Source organism: Monodelphis domestica, chromosome 3 (genome assembly GCF_027887165.1).
Source record: "Monodelphis domestica isolate mMonDom1 chromosome 3, mMonDom1.pri, whole genome shotgun sequence".
NCBI classification, from domain to species: Eukaryota; Metazoa; Chordata; class Mammalia; order Didelphimorphia; family Didelphidae; genus Monodelphis; species Monodelphis domestica.
Window position 1 is genome coordinate 439,946,714 of NC_077229.1, and position 19,456 is coordinate 439,966,169.

The following is a 19,456-nucleotide window of genomic DNA, read 5'->3' on the forward strand; positions in this document are numbered from 1 at the left end:
TCATAGAGGTCTGGGTGTGGAGTATAGGCAAGTCTCTGATTGAGTGCTGGAGAGGTTTTTACCCACAGGTTATTTTTTAGGTCTCTATAGCATTTTACTTTGAGCCACTTCTCTCTGCCCAAGCACTGCACCCTATATCTACATTTCCTTAGCCTCCTGGGGTCCCTAGTCTTGCTAAATATTTAGCATAGCATATATATATATATATATATATATATGTGTGTGTGTGTGTGTGTGTGTGTGTGTGTGTGTGTGTACATAAGATTAGGTTATAGATTATACTAGAGACTTAGATAATAGTTATGATAAGTAGGGAATATACTAGGAGTAAGTTGTTAAGCATAGCATAGACAGTTATACTTGGGAATAGACTTAAGCTGCATTTACAGATAGTAAAATTTATTGGTTATTGTAAAGCTAATGATAAAATTGTGTTTAATGGAAATATATAGAAAAAATAGTTTGCAAATAATAATAGATATATAAAATAAGAAAACTGATTGTTTTAGTTTAACTCAGCAAGAGTAAATAGTATTAGCACTAAGATTCAAATTTCTTTGTAATGGTTTTATTCAAACATTTATTGTACTGAAGTTATTGTAAAACCCTAAAACTACCCTTACCCAAACTTTCCTGAATAGAATTCCTTAAAGTAGATAAAGTTAGCATAGAATAGCGATAGAGTAATTGAGGGAAGTTTATTATTTTGGGGAAAGTAGTTAGAAATTAGATTTAGTAGATTGGTAATTATAATAAAATAAGAAACCTTGGGAAGGTCACAACAAAAAAAAAAGGGGGACAAGTTTGGAAAGGAAAACTAAAGCAAGTTCTGGACTTTCTGCCACTGAGTTGGAACAAACAGCAGTTGGAGTGTTGGAGAGAAGATATTGACAAGACTGACAGTTGGTGGGGGGAGGCCGACTTGGAGTGGTAGTTGGTCTTGTGACTAGCACTTAGTTCCTGGCCCTGGAATGGGAAGAGCCTCTCTCCTTGTCTCTAGTTAGAAGTGCCTCTATTCCTGAATTTACCAACTGTGTGCTCTACCTGGATGGATCCCTTTGATCATGTTCATCAGACAAAAGGATTTAAAGGAAGCTGTTTGGACTGTAAGGCCAGTCTTTTGGGCATCAGCCTGAAGAGGCAGACCCAACCAGCTCTGAAGGTCATAATTTTTCTTCATCTTGCTGTCTACTGCCAAGACTTTAAACTTAAGAAAACTAGAACAGATTAGCATAGACAGGAATAACTGAAACCCTCCACCAGCCTGTGAGGCCTGGCCTCAGCTCAAAAGCTGAGAGAGACTCAAACCTCATATAGGGAAATCCCTCTTACCTCTTCCCTGATACCTCTCCAATCCAAACCTGTTATTAAAATTTATCTTTATTTGAATATCACAGTCAGATAAGAGGACTAACATTTCAGGGGATATAGAGGGAGCTGAACCTCAGGGCATCCAGTCAACTATAAATGATCCTTATTGGACCCCTGCTGGGTGACCTTGGTCTGGGGGGAGGCTTGTCCCTCAGGGGGGTCCATGCTTACCTGCTCTGGGGTATCTGTAACATCAATATATAAAGAAGACGTCCCCTTAGGCTATCATAAGTGGCCCATTTCTCAGGAACCCCATTTTTCAAAAATAGTCTCTCGGCAAGGGGCATCTCTCTCCTTTTACCTCACTGTCAGTCATATTCCCTCTCTCCCTTCAACTTCTCCATTCACTATTATAAACCTTCAGTATCCCCTGTTCTTCAATCCCACCCATTTTCCTAATAAATATTACAGAACTTAAAGATTTCCTGAAAGAGGTCTGGGTGTGGACTTTAGGCAAGGCTCTATATTGAGTGCTGGAGAGGATTTTGCCCAAAGGCTTTTTTTTTTTTGGTTCTCTGTGGCATTTTGCTATGAGCTACGCCCTCTCTCCAAGTTCTTCACCCTATCTCCTTGTTTCCTCAGGCTCTCAGTCTTCCGAGGCTAGCTTCTCTTTGGGGTAAGTCTGTACTGACCTCAGCCAGTCTCCCTCCTAGAACTTAGACATTTGTCCCATGCTCGCTTGGACTCTGGAAAGGTAGGTGAAGTGGGGGAGGGGCAATGAGCTCATCCATTGGTGGGGGAAATTTCACCCCCCTTTAGTGTGAAAATGCTCTAATTTGCCTACCTTCCATGCTGTGCCCTACCATGGAACTCCTTCATTCACTTGACTTTGGTTTTGTTATTTTGAGGCACAGTGTCTCAATTGGTGGAGAGAAGAGCTCTGCTTCTACTCTGGAGCCATTTTGACCCAGAAGTCTGTCCTTGATTTTTGAAGAGGACCAACAACATCACTTGACAGCCAAGTCAACTGAGTTTAGATGAGGTAGAACTGAATGAAGTTATTAGCCTCACTCTCTCTTCCAGAGTCATTCTACTCCAGTGGCAAGACAAAAGTCAGGATACCTTGTGATAGCTGGGGATGCAGTGGATGACCTTGGCCTCTTAAATGTCTGACCAAGCTCAGACACCTAAATGGCAATTGGAACAGATTGTTCTCATCTGCCCACTCCATCAGGGGACGTCTTCACATGCTTAGGGTAGACATCCCCCTAACTCATCAATAGGTTTGAGATCTATGGGTTACCTCCAACCTGATTTAGTCCATCTGCCAACATGGTTTTATTGGGATTTGGCCACTAAGCATACAATAGCTTCTTGGAGCCAAATGTGGGAGTTGGATAAGAGGTTGACACCAAAATTGGATGGACAGTCCTGAAAAGGGTTTAGCAAAGCCCTGACCCCAAAGGTAGGAGTCCTACCTAAACACCCCCATAAAACTGATGTTAAAGATTGCTGCCAGGCATTGCTTCCAGAAGCTAATTTATATACATGTATTTTTATGGCTGTGGAGTTCATTGCTGAGAAACTCTAAATAAAATAAAATGCTTAGGACCATTATATATTAACTTTGTAACATCTGATGGGAATGGGAATTTCATAACTGAGATAGTTGTGGGCCGCTACATATTAGGCCTTGATTTGAGACAGGAAAGCCAATGAGAGGTCATATTAGAAGCCAGATAACATACTTAGAAAAAAGCAGAGCTCAAGAAGACAGAAGCTGACACAGCTGAAAAGTTGACAGAAACAGAAAAGCAGAGGCAAGACAGAAGAGGATAAACTACTGCTTTGAGCTGAGACCGGCTGATTAAAAACAGATGACTCTGTAGTTGGGGCAGGGAATTGATCTCATTAAAGGCAAGTTCTGATGCTGGGTGCTGAATGGAGAAAGCAGCTTCTTTGAAGAGCTGATAAAGACTGCCTTGTCATATGTAGCACTATCTAAAGCTTGAGAGAACAGAAATATCTCAGGAGCAGCCAACATTGCTCTTCACTTATTCTATATGTCTCAAAGAAAGAAAACCCTTGAGAAGCAGACCTTAGAAAAATGAGGGGGCATCCCTTGATTGGGGAATGGCTGAACAATTCTAGTATCTGATGATAATGTTATACTACTGTGCTGTAAGGATTGGTGATCTGGAGGATTTCTATATGAACTGGAAGAACCTCCAGGAACTGATGCAGAGTGAAATGAGCAGAACCAAGAGAAAATTGTACACAGAAAGTGAAACATTGTGGAATGATCCAATGTAATGGACTCCGCTACTACAAGACAATCCTAAGGGATTTATGAGAAAGAATGCTATCCACATTGAGAAAAAGAACTATGGGAGTAGAAACCCAGAAGAAAAACAAATGATGTCATTTGTTTATATGGACATATGATTGGGGGTTGGGGTTTTACAAGACTGCTCTTGCAAAAATGAATAATATGGAAATAGGTATAAGTGATAACATTTGTATAACCCAGTGGAAATGCTTATTGGATCTTGGAGGGGGAGAAGAAAGGGGAAGGAAAGAAAATAAAATATGTAAACATGGAAAAATATTTTATAAATTAAAAAAAAGGAAGCAGACCTAAAAAGCTTTGCAGGACCTGAACTTAAGGGAATTGCTTTTCAGAAAGACTATAAGGTAGATTCAGTGCCCAACCAACAGGGAGACACCAAAAGCCGTACAAATCCCAAGACTAATTTTGCTATTTACTAGAACTTATAGAGATTGAGCTTCATTCAGCAGAAGAATTGGGTCCAGCACCTTCCAGAAGATGATACAATCTCTCCTAAGGAGACCAAGAATATCAAAGCCTTCAGTCCAAAACTGAGCTACAACCAATACGTGGGTTTCCATACTTGAGTCCCTCACTGCTAAGTTTCTGCAAGCTGTGCTCACTCTCTCCTACAGACACTGTGTGCATTAGTAGGAGAGTGTGCATACTATGTTATGATTATTACCACTTTGTCTTCTGATTGTAAATGTTCTTTAATTAAGACTGAGACATCTTGGCTAATTTTTAAAATAGAAAATACCCTCTTAGTTGCAATAATAGTTGTGAGTAGTGATAAACATATGTGTGTGTATATATATATATATATCACTACTATATATATATGACATATATATCACTACTATATATATATATATATATATATATATATATATATATATATATAACAGGTAGCAGTTGAGTTATGCTTTGAAGGAAACTAAGAATTCAAAGGGTCAGAGGAGACAAATGAATTCACTTCAGGTATGGCATGAGTAAAGTCACAGAATTGTAAAGTGGAATATTATATGTGATTAACAATAAGGAGGCCAGTATGGCTGGACCAGAAAGTACAAGACGGGGCAAAAAGTAAAAATCAGGCTCTGTAACTGAGCCAAAATAGCTTTTAAATGCCAAACATGGGAATCTCCCTTTGACCCAAAAGGTAATATAGAATTATAGATCTTATGGAGCCTATGTTTTAAGTAGATTATTTCACCAGCCATGTGAAGGATGGAGAGAATTGAAGCCATGATACCAATTTTGCTCAATCACTTTTTCAGTCATGTCTGACTCTCTGTGACCCTGTTTGGGGTACATTGCCATGTCCTTCTCCAACTAATTTTACAGATGAGGAAACTGAGGCAAATAGTTTTAAAAGATGTGCCCAGAGTCACAGAGCTAGTCAGTGTCTGTGGCCAGTTTTGAACTCAAGAAGATGAGTCTTCCAAACTCTCAGCCCAGCACTCTATCCACTGAGCCACCTAGATGGCCCAATAATACTAATTAGGCTATTGAAATAGACCAAGGGAAAGGATATGAACTAGAGAGTTTGGTGTACATGAGTGAAGAAAAAGGGAAAGATATAAGACATGTTGAAAAGGTTAAAAATAAAATCAACACAACTAATTAGATACATAAGGTGAGGGAGAGTGAAGATTTATAGATTATTTCAGGGTTATGAACCTTAGCAACTAGAAGGATGATGGTACCCTCAATAGATATAGAGATATTTGGAAGAGTATTAGGTTTGAGAGGAAAATAAGCCTGGAGTCTTGATATAGTCCTATAATTGACAAAGCCTTGAAAATTGATTTTGATCTAAGACTTGGCCCTTTCCATTTCTCAAAGTACTTTGAAAGCAAGAAGCTTTCTTGTGTTTATGTTCTGGCTATAGGAGGCAGAATTTTCTGACTTAAATTGGTCTATTGAAGACATGCCAAAAGCTTCCTAAAATTTATATCTTCCCACCGGGAAATAAGAATCAGATGTTCTTTTACCATATGCCATCACATTGCCATTCCCTCAGATGAACAGAGGGGAACCAAACTGGCCTTGACAAATTCCAGTCACCAGAGTCAAATAAACTCTATTCTAAAATACTGGAAGAATTGGCATCCATTTTGTATCTCGAAAAGACTGTGAAGTCTAAGAGGAATGCTGCAAGACTACAAAAAAAGTAGATGTTCCATTAAAAAAAAAAGTGTCATGGCAAACTAGAGAGCAATGAGCTTGACTTCAGTTCCGGAAAAATTCTAATGCATGCTGTGATGTCTAGTGAACATCTAGAAAACATAGCTTTATCAAAAACAAATCATGTTAGACTAATTTCACTTCCTTTTTTCAGAATGCTACTGCTCTGGTACAGATAGGGATTACCTAGATTGCAGCAAAGTATCTGACAAAGTTGCTTATATTTTTGTGGAAAAGATGGAGGCATGTAGATTAAATATCAACAGTTGGGTGGATTCAGAATTGATTGTTTGTCTAGACATCAAGATGAGTCATAAGTAGTTTGATGCCAACTTGAAAGAAGATCCCAATGATGCCCTAGGAAATCTGTGATTGGTCTTCTGAGGTTAAAAATTTTTCATCATCTAGTCATTTGAAGCATAACAAGCTTACCAATTTTGTAGATGATGCAAAACTACAAGACAAGTAAACATGCTGGATGACAGAATCAGATTCAAAAAAGATCTCAATGGGCAAAAATCTTGAAGCAAGTCTAATAAGATTAAATTGAATCAAGTTAAATGTAAAGTTTTACATTCAGTTTTAAAAAAATTCACAAACACCAGATGGGGAGAAATTACTAGCCATTTAAGAATGATCTGGTATTTTTAGAGAACTGCAAATTTAATGAGTCAACAATGTTCTGGGACACTGTTGGTGAAACTTTTAGAGATTCCATGCTCAAACTGTACCCTCAAGCCACCTTTCTGAGAGCCCCCTCCCATTCCACATTACCCCAGCTGGAGGAGGGATTAAGTGCTCACATTGGGTTGCTGGGAAGAAGGGGAAGGCATGTGAAAAATGTCCTCGGACACTGTGGAGAGGGGGAATGGAGCAGTTCCCTCTGGCATGTGGAGGCACGCATGCCATGGGTTTGCCAACATGGTTCTGGGGAAATGGGGGGACAAGCTACTAATATGATCTTACATTTCATTGAGAGGCACAATATCTAAGGAACAGAGATGTAAATTTTTTTCTAAACCCTTCCCTGGTCAGATCACATCCAAAGTATTGTGCTTAATCTTAAATATATATAAATATAGTTAGGCAGGACAATAATTTCAAAAGCATCCTGAGTAGGATGAGTAGCATGATGAAAGATCTCAAGACCATTACATTTCAGAATCAATTGAAAGAGCTGTGATGGTTGCCTGGAAAGAACAAATCTTGGATGAATTACTATCTTCAACTCTTTGAAGGTCTATTATATAGAAAAGGCACAAAACTTCTTCAACTTGGCCCAGAGGACACCATCAAAAGTATTAGGAACCCTTTGAGAAGAGTTAGAATTTAGTTCAATGCCACAGTAAAATGTCCTAGCAATTAGAGTTATCAAAAACATAATGGGGTACCGCAGAAGATATTATTTCTCTCTCCCCTTCCTATCCTCTGCCCAGTAATGAACTTCAAGTAAAATCTGGTTAACTGTGTAACAGTTATGTTGTTGCAGTATTATTGATATGAGTTGGACTAAAAAACTTCCAAGACTTCTTACAATTCTGGAATTCTGTGATTCTCTAAACAGAGGAAAGGGAGAAACTAGAACGTAACCTCTTTGAGAATAGGAACTCTCATTTTTGTATCTCTATCCCTAATGCCTAGCATATAAAATAATTAATATACTGATTGACTGAGTGAAAAGCCTATCTGAGACATGGTTCTGATAGCAGGACCTCACATGTTTATGTTTCCCAGAAGCAAGGCACTATCACATACATTTTTCCTATAATCTCAAAACAAGAAGATCAAGTAAATTTGGATCAGTATTATTCATTAAGCTATATTATTCATTATGATTCATACATTACATTATTTATATATTCATTAAAGTATTATTGTCTGAAGACTCATTGTGTTCTATTATTCATTTTGTTCATCTTACAGATAAGGACAGTGAAATTCAGAGACTTGGACAAGGTTACTTACATTTAGCAAACGTTAAATAGGCTCATACTATACATAAGGTATATGTACAGTGCTAATATGTGCTAACAAAAACAAAATACCTAAACAGTTTCTGCCTTCCAAGACTTTATATTCTCCCAGGGGGAAGTGATGAAAATTTCTGAACTATAAACCTACAAGCAATATTACTAGTTAATACCGAGAGAGTTTTCAGGTTTGCAAAGTACTTTACACATCATCTCAACAAAGATGTAAGCATGTCATTTGCAACTTAGAGAGTTTGTGCAAATGAGTGTTAAAGGGCTCTCCTAGTGATATCCAACTTCAAAAGAAAATAATTATATTCTGATCGTGTTATCTCTTAATAACCCTTAGTTTATTGCCTGGGTGAATCTGAAATTTTCAAAAGAAATTCCAGTAGTTTATTTTAATGGCAAAATTAGGCAGAACTCCAATTTTCAAAATTCCTTCCATCTAGGCCATGACATTAGTCTCTGTGTTTGTTTATCTGTTGGTATTTGCTCCATTACTTATCACACCAAGTGCCTGGCCATATCTGGAAAATGTACAAAGGATACTTTCATGTGTCCTTTCTAGAATTCCATCTGGATATTTAAGTTATCAAATTTCATCTAAGTTCCAATTTTTAGGTCTGACAAATTTCTAAATATTCTCTAATAAATCACAGGCTAGGAAAGGTAAGAACTCCAGGCCCTGATGCTATTTATGAGATGTGGGAAATCTTTCCACTCATTTTAGAGAGCTGTTTGAGTCTCAGATTAAGCAACCAGTCCATGGCTACAAAGCTAGTAAGTGTCGAAGTTAAGATCACAGATTTGGGGCAAAAAGGAATCTCAAAGGCCCTCTAGTCCAATCCCTTCATTTTACAAATGAAGAAATTGAGGTCCAAGGGAGTTAAGTGATTTCCTCAAAGTCACTCATACAGGTATTACTCATTAGAGATAGATTTGGAAACCAGGTCTTCTGACTTTAATCTAGTACACAATTAACATTTTATCCCTATTTTATAGATGGGCAAACTACAGAGGAGTTTCTTTATTTGCCCAATGGTGACAGAACTGAAATTAGGACCTTTGTCTTTTAACTACTAATACTATATTCTATTCCCTGCTGCCTCCTGATAACATAGCATAGCACTAATTACATGCTCCTTTGTTAATGTTTCATATTTTTTTAACTTTTCTTTAAAAAATACCCAATATATTGATATCTTATTCTTAAACTGCCAAAATTTTCTCCAGTGTCCCTCTCTCACTTACTTCCCAGAGGGTGGTCCCATAAAATAAATAATATTTATTAAAGGAAAAGGAAAAAAGAAAAACTGATCAATACATGTGGATAGCTAGGAAGCACAATGAATAGAATAGGCCTGGAGTTGGGAGGTCCCGGTTTCAAATTTGGCTTCAGAGATTTTTTTAGGTATATGTTCCTGGGCAAGTCACTTTAACTCCAATTGTCTAACCCTTACCAGTCTTCTGCCTTAGAATTAATTAGTATCAGTTCTAAGAAAGAAGGTATGGGTTTAAAAAAAACTGATCAACACATTTCAAATTCTAAAAACATGCCATACCACACAAACTTTTCACATCTTCTTTCTCAAACCGTGTGCTTTGAGTTCCTTGAAGACAATAACCCTCCTAACTACATCTGAATGCCTCAATATTTGGCACTGTGTACATGTAGTGGCCCATCAATGTTCACCTCTACACATGCACATGTCCTCAAAAGAAATGAAACCCCAAAACACACAGTTCATAACCCAAAGAAGAGCAGCCACACTGCTAGAGAGGAGCTGCTCTAATTGGAATTATTTCAGCCTGGCTTTCTGGTCCCCATTCTCTCTGATTTGCTTCTAGGAATTGAGTTTTCCTGGACCTTCAAACAAGTTTGTTGGCATCCCTCTTGTTCATTTCAGTTCTAGATCCCATATTATTTAGTTTTCCAAAATGCTAACATATCCTCCACTTTTTTTACTTTGCCTTTCAGCTCTCTCTGTGGGAAATTCTTCCAGCTGGTCACCATCTCTTCTGCCCAGAGATTTTGGTGGCCATCTCTTCCTGGTGACCATAAAAAGCAGGCACTGAGTATACTTGTTGAGTAAGTGACCACAGGAAGAGGTAACATATAAAAGTGTGTAAGGTAAATGCTGAGGGCACAAGAGAAACATAGGGATAGGATTAACTGCCCGCTTACCAGTCCCCTGCAGGTACTAAGGGCTGCAATACCATCTCCAACTCCTGATTGAAGCACTGTGCCATGGAAGTGGCAGGAAGAACCTGAATTGGATTCCATTTGGGCACCTGTGAGGTTTCCATATCGTCTCTCCAGGATGTAGTTATTGAAAAGAAATTCTCGATTGACTGTCAAGTTAAAAAACAGGTCCTTGTCCTCATGAACAATTTTATAATATATCCAGTCAGCTCTGTGTTCCAGATCTCTTCTCCTCCTGGTATTCCCTGTACTTGGGATATGATGGTGCAAATCATATGATACAAAATGTCCAGTTGCATTGACCTTGACCGGTCCCACCACATAATATTCTGGCAATGTCTTGAAAAAGTGTTCTGAAAGAAAAAGAAAGAACATAAAATAAAATTGGACAGAATTGGTAGGGATTAGGGTAAGGGATGAAAATTCATATTGATTCTGTAGATGGAGGAGGGACTGAATACTTGATTTCATAGGTATAGGCAATTCCCATGTGGACTCTTCTACCAAGAGTAACTTCCAGTTTCAGAAAGTTGCTTGAGGACAATAAGTGACTTCCCTGGAAAACAGACTATATGTGTCAAAGAAAAGATCTGAATCAGATCTTCCTGGTTTCTAGGCTACCTCCCTTTCCACTGCATCATGATCATATCATAGAAAAATAATGAATGATAAAACAAATCTAGTAGGAACTCAAAAGCAGAGGATGTTTAATTAGTACACACATATGTAATTTACATATTTTAAACAAATTATAAATAATGTGAAGTTTGTGCTTTCACACATAATTTTTTATAGATTTGTTTATTTAAATGTTTTCGATGGTGGTAGTGGTTAATAAATATATAGTTTTTAAAGAGAAAAATAATGAATTAATTACCAGAGAAATATTTACTATGCATTTATTAAGTGCAAAGTCTTGTGCTAAGAGATACAAATAGAAAATCAAAACGGCCCCTCCTCTCCAGAGCTCACATTCTAATAGGAAAGATAACAATAGAGGAGGTTGCAGCTACAAGTGAAATGGAAAGGCCCCATGATCCTTAGGGTGCAGCAGAAAGGCAGACAGTTATATTTCTTCTTTAATGTCATTTTCTAGATGATCCACTTCCATTCCTGATACTGAAGCATTTGACAATGCTAAGAACTTTGGTTGCTAGTTCTTGAGTAGCGCTGGGTACTTCTATATAAGGGTTTGAGTCTCACATCTCCCACACCTTGTATTTGTGACTTGATTAAAATCTTTCCCAACCTACCAGTTGTTTTGCCATGTAATGACTACCGACTTCCATCTTCTTCAATCAAGGAAAAATTGTTTTCAAGTCCTGGCGAGAATGTATGGTCTTGACTTCAGTAAAGGGGAAGCAGGGAGTAGCAAGGAGGACCACAGAGCTAATGTGCTCTAAAAAGGAAACTTAAAAAGCAATACCAGAGGGAAGGGATCAAGATATGCCATTCCTCAGGAAAACATCATTATGAGCAGTGCAGTTTCTCACCTGGAAGTCTTCATTAAGAAAAATCACAAGGTCATTTGAGAGTCTCCCCTTAAGACAGACTTGGCCAGAGTACAAGAGTGATTGCTGAGACTCACCCCCTAGGAGGTATCATGAAGCAATAACTGTGTATACAAAGGAGAAATCCAAGATTTTCCAAACCATGCATTCCTCTCTTCCCCTTGCTACCACCCCAAGAGACCCTCTTTATTCCTGGGTTGGCCTATTGCAACAGCCTTCTGGCAATATTTATAGCCTTTTCCCCTTAATCCATCTGTCAGGTGGATATTCTAGCCTAGATGTGATCATTTCACACTTTAGCTCGAATATTTTGCCTGCTATGTGAATTCTAAGTCACTAGTCTGGCATTCCACAGACAAGAACTCCATCCAAGCTTTCTGCCTCCCTAACAAATTCTGGACTTTCTAGCCTCAGTGCTTATGCACACAATAACCTCTGTGACTAGAATGGCCTCTCTCTCTCTCTTCTCTGTCTCTCTCTGTCTCTCTCTATCTCTCTCTCCCCCAATTGCATTTAAAACCTGCCCTTCATCTTCCCAATTAATAATGACTTTCCCCCTCAGAACTCACACAGCACTTCCTTTTGCACCTTTCTGATGCTCTCAGTAAGTCAAAAAGGCAGAATGTGAACCTAAGTCTTCCTGATGCTATCAAGGACTCTGCCTACCATGTCGCATAATACACATTTAGGTCAAAGCAGAAGAGTCTGATAAAATAGCACTTTGTCACTATGGCCTCTGTTTTTAAAAATTAAATGGCAAAAGGATAGAATATGTTTTATTCTAGGATAGAATATGTGGTTTAAAAATCCCTTCCAGTTCTAAATCCTATGTTAATAACTTGTATCACTACCCTAAATCCTCCCTTTCCAGCACCTCTCAAGATAGACATTAGAGAACTGTTGGTAAAAGTGACCTAAAATTTAAGTTGGGGATAGCTTGTCAAAGTCCTGGAATGACAAGTTAAAGAGCCTGTTTAATTGATTACACTGTTAATAAGGAGTCATTGAAAGTATTAGGCCAAGAGAACAATGTAATAAAAGTTCCTCTATTTTCTTATGTTTGATAGCAGAACTATCAAAATAGTTCATAATTATTTTTCAAAACAAATTCTCTCCAATTTGCCTTGAGATAAGTAGGGAGACACATTAACATTTATGGAATTTTCATCTGGTTGGACAGAAGGAGAAAGACAAGAGAGTCAGATTAGCCAGCACCTCAAAGGACAGTTCTCCATATCTTTGCTAAATCAAAATTTGCTTTACTTGGGGCTCCCTTGGAAGAGCCCTAAGGTGGAATGAAACATGATTTTTGTCCAGGGAAAAGCCATTCTCTGTATAGTTCACTGGTCTCATCTGTTGTTTGAAAAGTATACTAGAAACCAAATCATTTCCAGATATTAGCTGGAGGCTGATTTTGACTGTGTAACTCTTTGAGTAAAACATTTGCTTAATCAAACAACCAGCCAACTTTTTGAGCACCAAGTACAATGCTAGATATCAGAGATACAAATACAAAAGGATCGGTCCCTATCTTCAAGAAGTCTACATCCTATCATGGGAGATAACATACATATAAAATGTAGAAGTTTTTATTACATATACACTATATGTGATATATAGTGATATATTACTCACATATTAGTAATATAATACCAGTATATATATATGTATATGTATGTATGTATATATATATGTATATATATATATATACACAACAGTATGTTATATATTACCATATATGGAGGAAGCTAGATGGCACAGTCTGGGTCTGGAAATTCAACTTCTTGAGTTCAAATATGTCCTCATACATTTACTAGCTGTGTGACCCTGAGCAAGTCGCTTAATCATGTTGGGTTTAGTTCTTCATCTGTAAAATGAACTGGAGAAGGAAATGGCCAAACCACTCCAGTGTCATTGCCAAGAAAACTCCAAATAGGATCATGAAGAGTCAGATGCAACTGAAAGGACCAAACAATACTATATATAGTGATATGTTACTCTGTGTGTGTGTGTATATATATATATATATATAGCATATATTAATATGTTCTATATTTCACACATGTATCATAGAAATAGTAATTTCATAGAGAGAGGCATTAATGTCTAGAGGATCATTCAGGTTGCATCTTTTGAAGGATTCTAGAGATTCAAAGAGGTAGTATATATTTCAGGTATGGAAACATTCAACGCCAAGGCACAGAGATGACAAACAAAATGTCTTACATAAGAAACAGCAAGGAGGTTTGTTTGGCTACACCACTGAGTTCATGAAAGTGAATAATAATCTAGAAGTGTAGAAAATGGGGTTAGAACCACATTATGAAAGACTCTGACCACCAAATGGTATTCCTACTTTATCCTAGAGGTAATGGGGAAGAGCCATTGTAGTTTATTGGGCAGGAAAGTGACATGATCAGAACTGCACATTAAGAAAATCAATCACTCTGGCAGCTGTGTAGAAGATGGATTAGAGAAGGAAAAAAATTGAAGGAAGGAGGTCTACTGAGAGACTTTTAAAATAATCCAAGTGAGTGACTGAACCAGTTAGTGGCCATGCAAAAGGAGAGAAGAGAAAGCATTACCTCACAAAGGTTGCTGAAATAAAACTGACAAAGAACTGAGCTTGGGTTACTAGAAGGAGAGTGATGTCCTTAACAGAAATAGGGATGTTCGGGGGGGGGGGGGGGAATAAGAGTTCTGTTTTGAGTGCTCTTGGTTTGAGATTCCTGAGTCCATCATTTTGAACTGTCCACTGGGCAGTTGGTAATAAAGAACCATAGTTTAAGAGAGAGAGACTAATATTGGAGATCTAGATATAGAAATCATTTACACAGAAATGAAGAGAGCTTTGTGGTTAGAGAAGAATGCAAAAGAGAAGATAACCCAGAAAAAGACTTACTCTGCCCAGATCCTGGATTAGACTGACCCTTCTTCTGCCACAAGAGAGGTCACTTGATAAAAAATTGTTTTTTGAAGAAGAAACATGAACTTAACAACAAGAACACACAATATTCACAAATTAGATACAAAAACTCCACTTGTTATTCTCATTGCACACTAAAGTCCACTAAGCAAGCAAATGATTTGCAAGAGATGCAAAAAGCCATTAATTCTGGAGCTAAACCTAAGTATTCAGACATGGTTAGGAAATAATTATGAAGCCAGGCCTATAAGGTATATAGTGTGACACATGGAGAAAGAAGAGATAGGGGGAAAGAGGCTACAGTTAAAAATAGTAGAAAAAAAATTGGGAAATGGTAAAAAAATTGTGCAAGAAAGTGAATCTGTGAGTGATAGTACATACAATAAAGCAAGAGAAAGGGAGAAACTAGTAACAGAGACAGATATAGAAATTAAGAAAAATTCTCAAATAGCAAATTAGATAAGACATTTTGAGAAAAGCTGCATAGTAACCACACAAGCAAAAAGTACAAATGAAATCAAATCATTCTTAGAGAACTTTTTTTCAGTGTAGAGTGGGCAATAGGACTGAATTGTGCAAAAGAAAAAGAAAAAAAAGTCACAAGAACTCAAGAAAGAGTTAGTGAGAGATACAGAGAAACAGAATTTCAATTCCCTAGAAGTTACTGTTACTAAAGAAGAAAATGCTTTGAAACCATTCACAGATTTGCATGACATCCCACCAAACTCAGTTGTTTCGTCCAATAGTTACATGGAAAGATACCCTTGAGAAAAAAAAAAAAAACATCTAATTTGAATCCAGAAGCTGAACCCTTCCATCCAGCAATGATTGATTTATAAAAGATAAAATTCACTGAAAATGGAGCTGAAATTACATTTGAAAAAAATAATCCTATTCAAATTAATGGAGGTGACATGACAGTTATATGAAAAGGGGGATGGAATGGAAGTTTTAGTAACTGACAGAATAACCAAGGATTCAGATGACAGACTTGAAGCCAATATTCTAAGTGGCAGAGGGGAATCTAGCCAAATAAACTTAACAACAGCTATGATTTAGATTCATGTTCCAGTGTAGTAGAGGATATAGTACATGCAACCTCAAGAGAAGACTTCATAGGAAATTAATCAAATCAAAAAGATTTAACTGAGTCACATATGCAGCTGGCAGAGAGTAGCAAAAGAATGAAGAGTGACTTAGTAACTATACACACCTTAGCTACCAAGTCAGAAACAGATGTATGTAGTACTGTGGGAAAGAATGAAGATACGCATCCTACTGATGATGCAGGGGAACATGCAGATGTACTAAACTTATTCCCAGAAGAAAATAACAGGGGGAAAGATTTCTATCTCTACACAGTCAAAAGAGAGTGAAGATAAACATAAACCTCAGACTGGTGATAGAATAGGATCTATTATTAACAGCATTGAATATCTGCAAGAAGAAATTGACCCTATACCATCAAGTTCACCAATTCAAAATGAAAATCTAAAGCTTAGTAGTGAGAAACTACCTGAAACTGATTTGGGAAAGATAAAAGCTGGTGATATAGGCTTAGGTCAAAACACAAAGTCAGAGTTGGCAACATCTGACAAAAGTTTACATGGCATTGAACAAAATCCAAAGAACATAATGATTAGATTCAATGAGTCTGAATCAGATACAGAATCAGAAGGAATACCAGAGGGTGTAATAATAATGGATCAAGATGATTTAGAACAGATGCCTTATCAATTTTATAAGCTTTATGAAGAGGTAGATGAAGAAGGGGATGTGTGGGACACAAGTGAGAAAGTTGAATACCTGAAACCAATACAATCAAAATCTCAGCAAGATTATGATGATGAGATATTCTTTGGGCACAGAACAAATTGCATACCATCAGAAGAACTTTATGCAAGACTAAGGGTTGATAATGAAGATGACTTTATAGAAAAGTTGAATTACATGGCTTGTACAGGTACAGATTTGAATGAGAAGGTGAATATCAAGGAACATATTAAGAACTGGAGGAGGAGAGATAGATATATAATTTTACTTCTATTCTCTAATTTGAAAAATATGACAAGTACCATTCATGCTGTAAGAGTGAAACCAAGATTAGTTGGAGATCCACAGGATAATATACTACACAAAACCTTATGATAATGAAGACTAGTCTTAGGTAGAAAAGAAGAACAACTAAGTAATTCAACAACAAGAACACTTCTAAGCTTGTAGCAGAAACACCATCTTCATAATTATGACAGACACAAAGACCTAGAGTACTAGGAAAGCATAGATTCACATTGGATGAATTTGTTATCAAAGACTTTAACATCAAGTTGTAGTTGAGAACTGAAAAAGGTTAGCCATTTCTCTCAACCTTCACCCTAAAACAATCTCTACTTGGGGAAGGGAGAGAGGGAGGGTATACCATGAAGATATTATCTCATAGTTTCAGTTACCTCACAAGAAACCACAATATGATCATGTCAGCAGTGAAGATACATACAAATGACATCTGAAAAAAAAGTTCTAGTCATAAGAAGCAACACGAATAGCCCAAGAAGAAATCAATACCAGTCCTTGTGAATGAAAGCCTATGGAAAACAAAGGAAAGCACTGCAAAAGCCAATAAAACAGAGAAAGAAAAATATGCATTTAAAAGAGTAGCAGCCACAGAAAATATCTATATTTTATACAAAGTCTCTGCCAGCCATAGTAACAGAAAAGAAAGAAACAATGTTATTTCAAATGAAAATGTAACTCCATGACCATACAAATGCATGATATTCAAATTCTATCTCCAAGACATAAGAAAACATACAATAAATTTCCTTGTGAAAAAGTCAAACATCAAAAAGATTAGAAAACTTCAAATCATATACTTGACAAAATCCTAAGAACTTATGCACAATACTATTATGTTTACACCCACCCATGAAGATCTTACTTACATGCATGAAGATGAACACAAGAAAAGCTTACTTACACACATGAAGAACACATGCATGTTTACTTCCACTCATGAAGATAACACATATAATGCTTACTTCCACACATGAAGAATAACTGAGGTATGCTGACAAGTATTCATGAAGAACTCAACTTCCTTCCATGCACATGAGAATTTCAATCTTACATGCATGCACATGTAAAAACCTTACACGTATACATGTTTCAGGTTCTAGATTGTTCCTGAGTTTGTTCCTGAACTGAAGAACATAGGACTACGATCAAGACTGAAAGCTGACAACAGTGGCATGCTGACCAGAAGATGAAGACATTTTATCCAATCAACATAAAAGGACATGAAGGACTGTGAATTTTGGGACTTGTGATCATGAAGATATGTAATAATGTATCATACATGTTAACATCACATGCATGCATGCACATCCTACATAGAAAAGGAAGATATCTCATGGAATGGGTAAGTATACGATATGCAACACTTTTGTGGAAAATGCAAACAGATATAGATATTTCTTATCTGTATGACTTTGCACAGAAATCTAGAACAATATATGGATGTACATATGTAAATCTGTATAAACACAACCTATGTACACATGCAAATACTAATTTACTAACACACTAACTATGTTAGGATAATGTATTAATATTCTAATGACTAACATTAGTGACAACTTAGTAAATTTGTTCAAGTCTTATGGAAGTAGAGACAGACATAGAACTACTTAGGTATAGAAGTTAGATTGCATTTTAATTGTAGGTTAGCAATTGTTAGTGGTAGAAATTTTCTTAGTTGAATTTATAGACATTAGGAGATAAGATAGTTACGTATTCAAAATGTTATGGAAATTGTTGCAATGATTTGAAAATAGTTATATGATTTGTTATTATGTAAAAACCATGTTCATGTAAATCCCTATTACCTAAACCATTTTCCTATACCCAATCTTAGCATAGAAGTAGGTAGAATAGCTAAGTTAGGATTTTTGACATTTTGGGAGGATAAAGGAATTTTAAGATAATATAGGGTAAGAATAGTTAGTTAGAAATATATGAAAGGTGAGTATCATTAAAATTTTGCTGGTTGCAAAACTGAGACAAAAAAAAGGGAGGTATTATCAAAGAGGTATGCATGCAAGACAGAAAGCTGAGGACAGAAGAGCTGTCAGTGAAGTGACAATTCCATTGGAATGTTCCCGGGAAAGACAGTTGGAGCCAAGCCAGCAGCTGAACTGGGCTGGACTTACTTCTGAGCTAGGCTGAGAGGCTTTCTGAGCTAGGCTGAGAAGCTGGTGAACTAAGTTTTTGATGTGGCTGATGGTGGTGGCTGAGAAAGAAGAACCTATGTGTATCTCTGTGACTTACCTGGCTGATTAAAAGAAGAAAGAAGACAGACAGTTGTCCTCTTATCTTTCTGACTGACTTTGTGTCACAGCTGTGACAGAACTGCCATTTCCCCAATATTTTCCAAACCAAGGCTCCTTGTATAGACTAGGGAAAACCCCATCCCTCTTACCTCATCCTCTATCCTTGTCTTGTCTTTCCCAAATAAACCCTTACTTGAGAAATTAAGAGAAAAGAGTATCTTCTCTAAACCTCATAGTTCACACTGAATGAATTGAAGGAGAAGGGGGAGGGGAAGCTAAAGGCTTCAGAAGAGGGAGGAAAACTGGGAGGCATTGAAGGGAGGAGGGTAGGCAAAACCTTGATCCATTACTCATCTAGAGAATCAATAGACACCTTCAAGTATCACTTTATTACTCTACTTAACTTCATTAGAGTTTAGGTTTTTATCATGTATAAAATGGAGATAATAATATATCTTACAAGAGTGAGAATATAAGGAGTATGGACTACTTGAATAGTTTGAGACGACTGATACTTTCTCCTGCTTTGTTTGAAAGGAAGAATATAGGGGATGATAAATGGAAGATACTTAAGTATGTGCTTTAGCTATCTATTCATAATAATGAATGAAATGAAGGCATGAATGAAATGAATGAGTTATTGTATATGATGAATATCTAGGTTGAGGCAGCTAAGTGGTACAGT

General features: G+C 37.0%; 1 protein-coding gene across 1 annotated transcript in view; it reads right to left on the reverse strand.

Annotated features, from left to right (window-relative positions):
• ADAMTS12 (ADAM metallopeptidase with thrombospondin type 1 motif 12) overlaps nt 1-19,456 on the reverse strand; it is a 563,652-nt gene that overhangs the window by 539,849 nt on the left and 4,347 nt on the right. Inside the window, exon 2 of the mRNA XM_003340624.4 lies at nt 9,989-10,359. Within this exon, the coding sequence (XP_003340672.2) occupies nt 9,989-10,359 (371 nt within the window). The remainder of the gene's footprint in view (nt 1-9,988; nt 10,360-19,456) is intronic.